This window comes from Amphibalanus amphitrite, unplaced genomic scaffold, assembly GCF_019059575.1.
Source record: "Amphibalanus amphitrite isolate SeventyFive unplaced genomic scaffold, NRLGWU_Aamphi_draft 000579F_arrow, whole genome shotgun sequence".
In the NCBI taxonomy this organism is placed as follows: domain Eukaryota; kingdom Metazoa; phylum Arthropoda; class Thecostraca; order Balanomorpha; family Balanidae; genus Amphibalanus; species Amphibalanus amphitrite.
In genome coordinates, this window is record NW_024882073.1 from 1 (window position 1) to 12,778 (window position 12,778).

At 48.0% G+C, this 12,778-nt stretch overlaps 3 protein-coding genes across 5 annotated transcripts in view; 1 reads left to right on the plus strand and 2 right to left on the minus strand.

Moving 5' to 3' along the window:
• Positions 1 to 1,396: 1,396 nt before the first annotated feature.
• LOC122394217 (extensin-like) lies at positions 1,397 to 3,809 on the plus strand (the record flags this gene model as incomplete). Its single annotated transcript, XM_043390952.1, has 2 exons — positions 1,397 to 1,512; positions 1,973 to 3,809. Coding segments are annotated over 2 exons (807 nt in total), but the record flags the coding sequence as incomplete, so codon positions are not given.
• A 9-nt stretch (positions 3,810 to 3,818) lies between these two features.
• Positions 3,819 to 9,135, minus strand: LOC122394214 (MOB kinase activator 1B-like). Of its 2 annotated transcripts, none has more exons than XM_043390946.1 (6): positions 8,822 to 9,135; positions 8,432 to 8,598; positions 8,071 to 8,157; positions 6,844 to 6,984; positions 6,393 to 6,556; positions 3,819 to 6,004 (listed from the first exon to the last, which is right to left on the minus strand). In XM_043390946.1, exons 1-6 carry the CDS (start codon positions 8,833 to 8,835, stop codon positions 5,852 to 5,854), a joined length of 726 nt encoding a protein of 241 aa, XP_043246881.1. In that variant the 5' UTR covers positions 8,836 to 9,135; the 3' UTR covers positions 3,819 to 5,851. The 2 variants fall into 2 exon arrangements, with proteins under 2 accessions (XP_043246881.1, XP_043246882.1); XM_043390947.1 differs by having other exon boundaries at positions 8,432 to 8,595; positions 8,822 to 9,127.
• Positions 9,136 to 10,510: 1,375 nt separating this feature from the next.
• The window catches only part of LOC122394213 (serine/threonine-protein phosphatase 2A catalytic subunit beta isoform), a 42,050-nt gene continuing 39,782 nt past the window's right edge, over positions 10,511 to 12,778 (minus strand). For both annotated transcript variants that reach the window (XM_043390945.1, XM_043390944.1), the window contains exons 7-8: positions 12,478 to 12,585; positions 10,511 to 11,795 (exon numbers count right to left, since the gene is read on the minus strand). In XM_043390945.1, the coding sequence (XP_043246880.1) occupies positions 11,723 to 11,795; positions 12,478 to 12,585 (181 nt within the window). In that variant the 3' untranslated portion in view covers positions 10,511 to 11,722. The remainder of the gene's footprint in view (positions 11,796 to 12,477; positions 12,586 to 12,778) is intronic.

Here is a 12,778-nt window from a genome sequence, read left to right on the forward strand (position 1 = left end):
TCCTCTCTCTCTCTCTCTCTCTCTCTCTCTCTATCTCTCTTCTCTCTCTCTCTCTATCTCTCTCTCTCTTCCTCTCTCTCTTCTCTCTCTCTCTCTCTCTCTCTCTCTCTATCTCTCTCTCTCTCTATCTCTCTCTCTCTCTCTCTCTCTCTCTCTCTATCTCTCTTCTATCTCTCTCTCTCTCTCTCTCTCTCTCCGCTCCCTCCCCCTCCCCGAGACATCGTCCTCGTCCTGCGCCCCGGCCGCCCTCATGCAGTGATAGCCGGGGTCTCAGTCTCGGTCTCAGCAGCTGCACAGCGTCTCACCCAGGGTCACAGAGGAGCCCCCGCTGACCCGCTGACATGCCAGGAAGGGTGTCGATGTTTTACCATCTCAAGGTGGTGGGTGTTGGCTACACTGGCGGGCAGTGTGCGATGGTTTCACTGACGAGGATGAATGCTGGCGTTTCGGTCCGATGTGGAGATGCTGTGATGTGGACACGGTGGATATTTGACAAGTAGGTACTGTGGACTGAGAATGTGAAACGTGGAGGGAGAACCGTGGACTTCGACGGTGCAATTGTGGATGTTAAAATGTGAAACACAGGTCCATGCCGGATAAGGATAGATTGCTCGTTTTTTTATTGTTGTTAGCCTTCCCCATCTCTGCGCCAGGTTGTTTGTTTTGTTTTTGAAATATGCATTTTATTGCTAACGATAACTTCTTGATGTGTTTGGGTCATGCTTCGTTGATGTTCTATCGTCTCCTTCTGTTTCGTTTAACCCGCATTCATTCCCGTTCGGTTCCCATCTCTTAACCACATGACTACCACAGACACTGCCCGGCGGGCCTCTCGCCCTATTACCTCGTCTGGTTTCCGAGGCTAATGCTCGTGACCGAACCATCACGGGTACTCCGTGGACGGTGTGTGTTTAATCGTGCGCCGTTCTGTGGTCAGATTGGTATGGAGCGCCCCTGAATGGAGCGCTGTTCAGGCCGCTCGCTAGTGTTGATATGTTTATGGCAGGTTATTGTCAGATGTGGTTTTCGGGCTACTCGTATGTGGGCGTCACGAAATTTCGTGTGTTGGTTTAGTGCGTCACGAAATACAAATGAGGGTGTGATGGGTTATAGGCCAGGGAGCATGCATATATGGTTGAAATATAGCACTTAATACTTAGGCTAGGTTGGGCTCCTCTCCTATCACCCGAGTCGTGAGCCGTCAGCCGAGTGTCGACTCGCAGCACACACCCCTTCCCTGCGGAACTCACCCTACTCTTCATCTCTCCCATTCATGTATCCATCTCTCCCAGTCATTTATCCCTCTCTCGCCAGCGCTCATCCCTCTCTCCAACAACCATACTCTCACCAACGCTCTCCCTCTTTCCCCAGCACTTACCCCCTCTGCCCCTTACAGAGGTGCTCCCGCAGCCTGCGGGCTGGGCTACTGCTACTGACCTGGGCAGGTCTCAGTACCCAGGAGAGCGCTGACCTGACGCCCTTCCACGGCTTCTTGCCGCAGAACAAACTCAGGTGAGAGCGGAGAGAGGGAGGGATAGAGAGAGGGAGAGAGAGGGAGGGAGGGCGGGAGCGGTGGCTGTGTATGTGTGAGCAAGTAATCTACAATGGAGTAAGGGCTGGAGCTTGGGAGTTGAACTTCACGACACGACACACGTGACACGAGTGTTTTACTTGTGAGAATGTAGGAACTGAAGACTATGAGAGGAAAAGAAGCAAAATTGGTAATCTGAGAGTGCTCTTGATACTGGTGTTACCGTTTAGACGAATTTAGGCACGTTTAAGTTTCGGAAGGTTTATCGAGGGCCTCAGATCACGCTGAGACTCTTGTTCTCAGACGAGGGTGACAAAGTTACTGCTGACAACTACATCTTGATGGGCTTACATAAGCGACATTACAGTCATTCAGTGACAACACTGGGTCAGATCTCCCCAAGCCGTTTGTCGCTGATCCACCCTGTCTCTGTCGCCGCAGGGCCCTGCTGCCTCCCGGCGACCCCCACCCCAACGACATCTACCATCGAAGTCGGCCCAAACCGGAGCCCATCCCGCCAGGCTTTGAGATCAAATACCCCGACTACAAGTTCACGTTTGATATACCCAAGGATCCGGAGCGGCCTGTGTATATTATCACGGAGAAGTCGACAGAGCCGGTAATACGCGGTCATCATGCCTGTGACGGTCACGGACATAGGGCGACATCTATGCTGCCGACCGTAGCGCCACCTACTCGCCCGACCGCGAGACCGCCGTTTCGACCTACGGTGGCGCCACCTGCGCGTCCCACCGCGGCGCCGCGGCCTGCCGCCCCTCTCCGTCCTCCGTTCGGCCGCCCCTCCCCGAGACCGGCCCCGCGACCGGTGACGCCTTTCTCCGCCTTCCACCGGCGTCCGGTACAGCTCACCTCTTCTGCCACTCTCAGCAGACCGACACCGACCGTGTTCAGCAAACCACACCGATCGCCGCAGCCGCCGGCACTGCTCACCAGGTCCCGTGAGCCGGTCTCCGCTCCGCCGAGGCAGAGGGCAACCACACGGCCGGTGGTGGCCAAGACACCCTCAACGCCTTCTCTGTTCGACAAGCTGAAGAAGTACCCTCCTGAGCAGTACCGGGTGTTCCCTGGTGGATACGCGCGGCTCTCCACCTACTCGTCACTGTCTGGATGAGGTGATGGAGGTGGGCGGTGGAGATGACGTCATAGGAGTCATACATGGCGTCATCCGAGGACTTGATGCGAGATGAAGCCTGTGTGCGGCTGTAGGTGACACAGGTTGAAAGGAGTAGAGGCATGATGAACGACAAACATAAAAACTCAATAATATTACGATAATGAGTGGATTCAGTGAATGTGAAACGAGTGATGCATGAGAAGTAAAACAGAGTGCTAACAAATTCTGCATCGCACGGAACGCCATCTCAAGAAATCCATTTTCAAAAGGATTTTGTTTGCCAACTTATTGCAAAGGCGCCAATTCATCGCGTTTTTTTTTTCAATTTAGGTCCTAATAATGACATACAGCATAAAGCGATGCAGTGAAAGGTGGTGTCTCATATTTAACCAGTGTCGCTTACATACAGCTGATAAGTCATAGCTGTGCTTCCTGTATGCTAAGATGGTGAACTGTATGACTTGTGTTGGAAGCGGAGTGGTTGTATTTATTGTGCACGTGAGTTGCCTGTCCGTAAACACTCGATCGCTGTGTTTTCAAGAAGCAACTGCCTTGTTTCAGCATTGCAATGCCATATAAGATTGCTCACGTGCCTTTATCAGTAAGGTGCTTCGACTGCAAACTTCTTCCGGACTCTGCGTGTTATCACCCCGTGTGTATTTCGTGTGTGAATGGTCAGACCGAGCCAGTATTACCAGCGATTGAGCCAGCGGTTCGTGAAGCTCTGTCTTGTCACGATCCTTTTAGGAACATGGGCTGGAAACACTGATACATTCACTGCGTACTGTAGTCTGTTCACTGTGCAGTCACCGGTTGCCATTTACAGGCCAAGGAAACCTGGCAGGCAGCGCAGACTGAAGTCAAACTACTCTTTGACCGATCGCTAGTTCCAGCTAACGACGCGACCCATTCTGATGAGCGATATCTGACATGTGCCTTACAGGTTACAGCGTATTTGAGACTTAAGTTTCGGGGGACCTAAAACTTCTGGTGTCTAGTGGCTAATGTGTGAATGTACTGCCTTGTGGCTGTCAGCTATGTCCGATCAGTGTCAAGCGGAAAATTTATTATTTAAGTGTGTACTTAGTACAAGTTACTTTGAGCAGCGTTGTGTTTTCTTTCCAGCAACGGAAGAGGACAAAACAACAGAGCGAGACAAGCGTGATATATTATCTTCAAAATGGTACAAAAGTACAAAACGTACAAAATGCTTCAATTTCTCGCGCATCACCTTGTATCAAAATCACCACTTTAATAAATTATGACTGAATTACCCACAAGAGGCCGACGTTGGGCCGACGCATGATATTGGTCTCAGCCTATCGAAATGATCACGAACTACTCAGATGCAAAAATGAGCATTATAGAAGGGGCGTCTCTCTTAGAAAAACGCATTATTACTGCGTTGCTTAGGGTGCAAAATACTACAGCGTTTCATCACCTAATTGGGAACAGATTAAACAATATCGAAAACACTTCTTAGTTCTTGGTGTAAAACATGAAAATGGCTTAAAAATGAGCATGTTGTTCGGTTACTGTCTAATGAGATGCTTCAAATATAGGCATTGCTTAAACACGACTTTATAACCATAAAAAGCATAATTGACATCGAAATATGTCTTAAACGATATCTAGCGTATTTTAATCGTAAAATGCACAGCATTGCACTTGGACTAAGCTCATGGAAGCTCATAGCATATTGTAACATAGGCGACTATGGCAAATGCTGGCAAAACAAAGCCCAACTACTCAGCACTTCACTAATCGAAATATGTTCTCAATCTTATCAATCAAAGCTCAATCTAAGAAATTCATAGCACTTCAAGGGGTATATGCAGGCAGGATGTAAAAGAATTTTACAAAACAATGGACAAACTCGTAGGATGAATGCGCTTAATACAGTTCAAGTTAATAAAAGTCTTTTCACGACAGGGCAAGACTGCCGTCTACCAGTCAAACAAAATCAACTGTGCGCAGTTCGGTGCTCTAAAAGCACACACAGCTACATTTGATCCCAATTAAAAACGATGTGACACCTAAATGTCTTCGCTTAGCATAGCAGTAGCGTGACACGCACTCCTGAATTATACGGAGGAATCATGCAAGCATAAGTAAAGCTAAAGCAAAGTAAGGACACTTGCGATTTCTTTGTTTCAAAGGACAACAAAGTACATAAGGCAGCTGGTTTTAACTGAAAAATAGTCTTATGCAATAATGCATCTCCAGAAAACAGGAAAAGATATGTTTTACCGCATACATCTTTTCAGTCGGATAAGTGAAGCATGCGTTTCACCATTTTACTAAACATAAGCAAACATAACACCATACTATGAGTGAATTTCAGTGGGACTGAAAGCATTCGTGACACAAATTGTCAACAATAAAAATTCAAGGGATCATTATTCATGATGGGCATATTATGGGAATGGAGGCTTGCATTGCCTCAAATATGTAACACCATTTTAAGGTTGTAATTCAAAATGGCATTGTTGAGATCCAATAAGCTCAGACCACCTATCAACATTTTGGAATATGACGGCATCGCCCTGTGAAAATGGTTCTTATGCATTGACTAGTGAATTGTAATTATGCTGATTAATGATAGGTCGTATTATTTCCACCGCGAATATTGGTGGAGGGAATGCAAATTTAAAATTAATGCAACGCTAAAACTCACCATCATGGCAAGATACAATGCAGGCTTTCTTGTTCGGGACAAAATCAAGTTCAGTGATCAATCGTACAGTTGCGTACAACTCAGCAATTGAATCTGCACAGGCCTATGAGGCAACTAAAGTTAGACCAATCGCATGCACTAATGGCAAGCTCGAGCCACCGCCTAAAAAATGATAATAAAAAGCGGGACACACCTAAGTGCTTCAGTACACTTTGCACGTGACCGTGGCTAAGCTCGCCTGAAATACTACTCAACTATCCTAATCCTCGCTTTTCTCTGTCTTCTCACTATCCCGTAATACCGTTCAATTGCAGGAATAGCCTCTGGGACAATTCAGTGGACCCAACCAACGATCCCATCCTCTCAATAACCCTCCGCCCACCTCTTCCGTAGAATGTTCTGACCGGTCTCTTCCATTCCACGCCTCTCCTCTTCAACTGTCTTCACATTCTTCTCTCTTCTCCTCTCCATCCTTCCTCTCGACTTACGTCCGGCGCTCTCACTGTGCTCAGTAGGCTGAGGCGGCCGCCGCTCCGCCAGTGGGCCGCACCGACCTCCCTGACGCCCCTCCGGCTCCATTCTGGGCCGCCTCTCGCTCCAGGAGTCGGTCAATGAGCTCCTGTAGAGGAGCCTGCTCCCGCCGGTCCACCAAGCTGAACTCCTGAGGGACGAGACAGAGAGGGAATAGGTGGTCAAATAAGGAAATTGTGTAAGGAGGAGGTGGGGAGTTGGCTGGCTGAAGAGGGAAAGTCGAAGACAAAATCGGCACAGCTCTAATTAACCAGTGACAAGGTAATGTCCGTGTAACGGGCAAAAAGTTTCAACTTTCAATAATTCAGCTTCCAGTCTCCCATCTTTCACCCCCTAGTACAGGAAGATCTGATGTTCTGTGTCACTCTCTTGTGAATGTTTGTATTGATCATGTAGTATACAAACATAAAATTACAGCACCAATATAAAGCAGATAAAACACAAAACCAGGCAAATCCAGGCGCGACACACACACAACAACGCCCTATGCTTCTCTCCACAACACTCCGGTTTCTCACCTGGACAAAGAATATGAAGTGTTTGAAGCTGGTGTTGAGGTGGGCCTCCTCCCGCAATTTCACCACCTCGCCAAAGTGCTGGTGGTAGATGTGTGCATACACGCGAAACAGTCGCTTCAGAATCGTCTTGGCCAGCTGGGAGAAATTCTTCGGGAACGGGACACCTACCGGCGAAAGGGAACGTGTCACACGTGTTACGATAAATCCTATTTCGCTCCTATCTACTCATTCATGCTCGCTCCCTCCCTTCCTCACAACCACACATCGCGTCTGCAACCATAGCGGAGACTGCTAACTTGGCTCTCATTGTACTCGACATTCACCCATGCCATAATTGTACATAAAACAGTACTGAGAAGGTCACGCCTCCCCACTCACCTCTCTACAAATTATAAAAGCTTGTCCCACACCATGAACTCTAACCCAATGAGTCCCTAGCTGTCCGGCTCACCGATGGTACTGGGGAAGGCGCTCTCATCGTCCAGCTGCTCCTGAACCCAGGTCATCAGAAAGTCGATGTACTTGGGCGCTGAGCACCTGATGGGCTTCTTCACCGTCTGACCGTCTGCCCAGTGGTACTCGTACTTGGGACCTGTGAGAAACGCAGGGGTTCTCAAATCAATAATGGGTCCTGTAAGACATGCAGGGGTTATCATATCCATAATGGGTCCTGTAAGACATGCAGGGGTCGGCTGGACCCTCCCCCATGGTTTTTCGCGAATAACTCGCGCAAAAAGCGGCCGATTGCGACGAAACTTTCAGTATCCTCGAGTTGATCAATTTTACACCTACTCTGAAAATTCCATGACCCTGACCCAAGTGACCTTTAACCTGTGACCTTTTTCTCGAGGCCTTGTTTGGCCGGAATCGCGATTCGGCGTATGTCGGCTCGCATTAGCCGCGCGTTTGTAAGCTTTTCGTGGTTTCAAACGTTCAAACATGTGATTTGATGTTGCTGCCATGCATAAGGGTGGATGTCAAGGTCACCTGAAGGTCAGGTCAGGTCATTGACCTTTGGTGACCTCGGTTCATTTTTTCGAGTTTTACATGTTTCTAGGCAAGTTTTTAGAGCTGAAATCGAATCTAGCAACCATTTGAACATTTACGAAGTAGTTTTGGTGCCTTCGTAACATGTTACGAAGCTATTAAAGGCGGTTGACGTGTACTACGAATACCCGTCACGACCCCTACTGGTTGACCTGACCTGACCTGACGCGACCTGGTTTAAATGCTTAAAGACATCATCTGTGATCAAAACTAACACGATATTCATGATCACGATCAGCATCCCGAAAAAAACCATAGCAGCCACACTACGACTTTTTAACAGGTCCCGATTTTCCCGATTTTTGGGTCATTGACCTGACCTGGAAGGTCAACCAATGACCTAGGAGCTTAAAATTGGGTAGCATCGGCTTCCTCTCGTCACGGGCCAACACGCTCGTTTTTTTTCCGCGAAGCTCTAGCTCGATCAGGGGCCAATCGGCAAGGGGGTCCAACGGACCTCCCCCCCCCCCCTTACGTTCGCGGCTGGCAAAACACCAATACGGGCGCGGGCTAAATCCGTTCTCTCTTGTGCTTGTCCGACTATGGCTCAGTTTGTTGTGCAGATCCATCCTCCTAGTGGCAGTCTCCAGCAGTGACCCATGGCTGACCAGTGACCCATGGCCTAACCCACCTGCTGACATCACTGGACAGGTATGCTCCGTGCAGAACTCAGCAATTGTGCCGTACAGCATGTTGATCTGGTTGAAAAAGTCCACAGCTGCAGGGCAATGGTAGAGAATAGTTGGCATTTGGCATCACATGGCAGTCACAAATCACAATAGTTGCATGGTCAGACTAATAAGTTCTTGATTACTTGTGCTTGGGAGCAATGGATCTATACATTTATATGGCATGAAAAATAAGTTGAAAAGTTTCCAGAAAAACAATAAATCTGCCAGGAAAACACACAGTAGGGTTATGCCCGGTACAGGCACAGCCAATCAGTTATCGTCTTAATCCTTACCCTTCCAGCAACCACCCCAATTACTCACTATTGACTGCCACCCACTCATTCAGGTCTTCTCCCTCTGGCAGCTGAACGGCCAGGCGCAGGTTGCCCGAACCGAGGGTAGCCGCAGCGTGCTTCATCAACTCATGCTGCCGAGAGCCCTCAGGGATGTTCTTCTTTGGCTTGAAAGTCTTGTTTGACCTTCCACTGCTGTGTCAAAAGGAGATGAGCAATTGCACTTGAATTTTCAAAACTTCATATTCATATTTATCTTACGTTCCAGGTTTTAATTTGATTCAATTTCCAAAGTTGTTGCTAGCAGGTAGGTAATCTACAGAATTCCATTTTAACTTGCCCATGAGAAACTGAGTCAATTTATTAGTTAGTATCACAAATAAGTATTCAAGATGATAAATTAAAACAATGTACTTACAAGAAAAAGCTCATAATGGATGCTAGACTTGACTCAACACAAGCCAAAGATGCATCAAACGGTGGATAAGTGATCACACTACCCACGAAGCGTACAACAACAAATCAAAATTGAGCTGGTTGGACCCAAGGCTAAAACAAATGGACAAACAGTAGTTACTTCTATTTCAATTTCGTGAGACAAGCCAGACTCAATAAACGATTTATTATATACGGCCTTGGGTTTATTATCAGCAGCAATAAGTGGATTTCTATCCGGATTTCTATAGCCTTGCAACAAGCACGCTATTCCGTTAGAAAAAGGTGCGGCTCATTGATGTAAACAAACAAAGAAAGGGTATATGACGCAGCAAAGACGATTAGTGAGATGCGTGACGACTAAATTAAAGTTTGCTTAAAATGTAATGTTTATCTCTTCTGTCATATTCTGTTGCTAATAATTCAGCGATAAGATTAACAACAAGAGGCAACGGTGACATGACATATCTCATGGCTAATATTTTTCTTCCCATAAGAAAAATCAGAAGCAGGTCAGTGAGATGGGATTTAGATCACGAATTCACGTAAGTTGACCTCTCCGCCACAGTGATCGAATCTTTGCTAATGAACTTTCAGCGATTGATAAAAAGCCTGACGGAATTTGCAGTAAACTGTAAATGTATGTATTTATGTACGAGTATGTATGTGCATTTTTCTAAGCTTCTTCCGCGCGAACACATATTTTTTAGAAGTTCGAACTTCGATTCATACCTACACAGCGAGATCCCGCCGCCGATGCGCCCCCACAGCACGTCGCACGTCTTTACCTATATCTATGGTCGCACTCGATCGAATCAATCGAATGGCAACTTGCTTCATGACCGCCTCCAGAAGCCGTAAACCTCGGAATTGTAAATCGATGACCCAGGGGCACTGGTCAGGTTAATTTACCTGTGATAAGGTTTACCTGGCGGGCGCAGTCATGAAGTACTCGTATTACTGAACTGCGTTTCTTTCCCACGAAAGTGGCCAATAGATTCATTTTTGATTTCTTTCTGATTTTTAACTTGCACTCTTCACTTCTTTATACCGCCGAGGTCATGGCAGGTGAAGAAAAGAAAAGTCACCACGAAGTGTTTCTGAAAAAAACTTGGAGGTGCTAAAGGGACAATAAAATATTTGACCTTGCACGCGGTCAGTTCAACGATACGGATCGACTGCTATGCTAAACGAACTTTTCGCTGATATCATGACCTTGACTCAGGTTAGCTTCAAACCATCGTGCTACGTCTTATCTGCTAGGCTGAGCACTTCCATTTTATCAGAACCCAGCTATTAATTATTAATTTAGAATGCATATTACCCAACTATTGATGGGCTGTTCGATGTAACGCATGTATATATTTGGCCACTTCCAGCAATGTACTCTTGCGGACTTTTACCTCAAAATGTGCATTGCGCAGCACGTGTAAATGCCAAAACCACATTCACGGGATTTCACAGGGTGTCACTATACCTAGTTACTACCTTTGTAATAATTGCATAGGGCCTAACCCAACAAAACAAACAACAAATAAGTGCACCTTCCACTCTCAGAAATAATGTTGGTTTTCGGCCTCGAACGCTTATCAGTTATTGGACCCCACACTTCTCCATCTCACCATTTCAACTCTGCTCTTCGCTCGCACTTCACTCACAGACAAAACGCCCATTTTAGCACGACAATTTATTAGTATATTCAACATCGCGCCCCCGTACACGGGGTCCGCCTCAGTCGACTGAGACTGCCGATAACTCGACAGTCTCGTCGAACCGACTAACCGAAATACCTAACGCCGTGATCGCTGGCTGCCGCGGCACTGCGCCGGCGTGTTATGTCTGTGTGTGTATGTGTGTGTGTCTGTGTGTGTGTCTGTGTGTGTATCGCGCGATTGTTTGACAGATACAGGGGGCGCGAGCGAATGGGACCGACAGGGAAAGAAGTCTCTCGCGAGTGCGCACATATACACAACGGTCTCTGACCCTCTGTCTCTCGTCTCTCTTTCTTCTGACATGACCTGACGTGACCCGGGACGACGGCGCGGTCGGCCCACATCAGCCCTCGTCACGAGGGCGTCATTTTGGCAACACGACGCGGACGGCGGCGGCGGCGTCGGGGGAGACGCGACATTCACACACCACAGACACATTGAACACAGGACGTTCACGATCGCTGCACACGAGGCGAGGCGGACCAACACAACGAGGAACTGTCCAAATCTGACCAAAAACTCGCGATGACTCTGGGATAAGCACTCGCAAGGACTTGGGGCGAGAATCACGAAGAGTCTAGGCGAGGACTTACGACTCAACAGACTCGCGAGTCACTGCGGAGCGATGCGCAACTCCTGCTGGCTCGACTCAAGCCGTAGGTGTCGCTATCAGAGCAGTGCAGACGCTCAGCTCGTGTTTCCGATGTAGGGGAACCTGACGCCGTGCAGTGTCCCCGCAGTCGTCAGCTTCTTGTCACCACAACTTGACGCTGATGGACCGTCAGTGGATGTTCCTCACTACCAGCGATGGCAGTCCAAACAGATGGATGTAGTCACGACACTCAAAGCTCCATTGCTGTCTCGTTTGTCCCTTACAACACATCGCGTCACTTTTCGCCGCCTGTCGCACCACACACGCCGCCTCCTCGCCACAGCCGCCGCCGCCGCGCGCGTCCACGACCGTCCAGTCTCTCTCATCCCGCGCGCCGCCGCCGCCGTCGCACCCAACCGTCCCTCCTCACTGCACAGCTCCTGGCTCCAGGTAGCCGGATCTTGTCAACCCCGTCCACCACGGCGCTCTGGCGGCTCCACCGGCCGAGTTCGCTCACGCCGCGAGGGGCAGAGCGTCCAACGGCGGTGGAGTGGCGCAGAGCTAGCGGTTCGGACACCCTCTAGAGGAAGTAGTCTGGCGTGCGTCGGGTGACGTGAGGCTCTCCACGTCGCGGAGCTGGGTCGAACTGAAGGCTGAAAAACGAACAAGGCGCGGGGTTAGATGGGGCATTATGAAACACCGTCTTTATAAAGAATGAACATCGGTGACGGAACAAACGGATAATGGAGATCGGTTTGTATGTAACAGGCTACTGTTTATGCTATACAACATGACAGTGGTTCATCTACTAACGTAATACTTCAGTGCACAGTGAAAAATACGGCAAGAGTGTAGTTTAAGAATTGTAATTTTAAATAAATACATCCTGCATTTGATGATATCTTTCAAGAAGTCGTGAAAATATTTTGTTTCGATTAAAAAATAACTGGCTAAACCACTCATAAACTTTAGCATATTCACCGTAGCAAGACAGAAAGCACTCCTTTCCAACATCTCTCGACCATCCCCCTGCCGCGCCTGTGAGAGCCACTCCATGAGTATTTGAGTGTGAACTGTGAGCCAGTGTGAGCGCCACTTACAATGAGTATTTGAGTGTGAACTGTGAGCCAGTGTGAGCGCCATTTACAATGAGTATTTGAGTGTGAACTGTGAGCCAGTGTGAGCGCCACTTACAATGAGTATTTGAGTGTGAACTGAGAGCCAGTGTGAGCGCCACTTACAATGAGTATTTGAGTGTGAACTGTGAGCCAGTGTGAGCGCCACTTACAATGAGTATTTGAGTGTGAACTGTGAGCCAGTGTGAGCGCCACTTACAATGAGTATTTGAGTGCGTCGTCGAGCTCCATGATGGCTGCCTGGTTGCCGCAGCGGTAGCAGTAGTTGGGAGCAGAGAAAATCGTCACCACGTTACGGTCATGGCACCTGAAAACAGCCGACAGAACGATGTAAGTTCGGAGCATTAATACGATTATCGCAATATCATATCCATTCTGAAAAATAGTATGTGTCGCAATCTCAACATTCATATCAATCAAGGATATTGCAGTAGCTTATAATCGACCAAGGTAGCCACTTCAATATCATCGAACCATTGTTGGTTAGATCGCAGACTATC

What these genes read in the sequence shown, in the direction of transcription:
- LOC122394214 (XM_043390946.1), bottom strand. An exon ending in TGAGTGGGTGGCAGTCAATA is followed by an intron (nt 8,158 to 8,431) that starts GTGAGTAATTGG and finishes ATTGCCCTGCAG; the next exon opens with CTGTGGACTTTTTCAACCAG. An exon ending in CGCCTTCCCCAGTACCATCG is followed by an intron (nt 6,557 to 6,843) that starts GTGAGCCGGACA and finishes TTTCGCCGGTAG; the next exon opens with GTGTCCCGTTCCCGAAGAAT.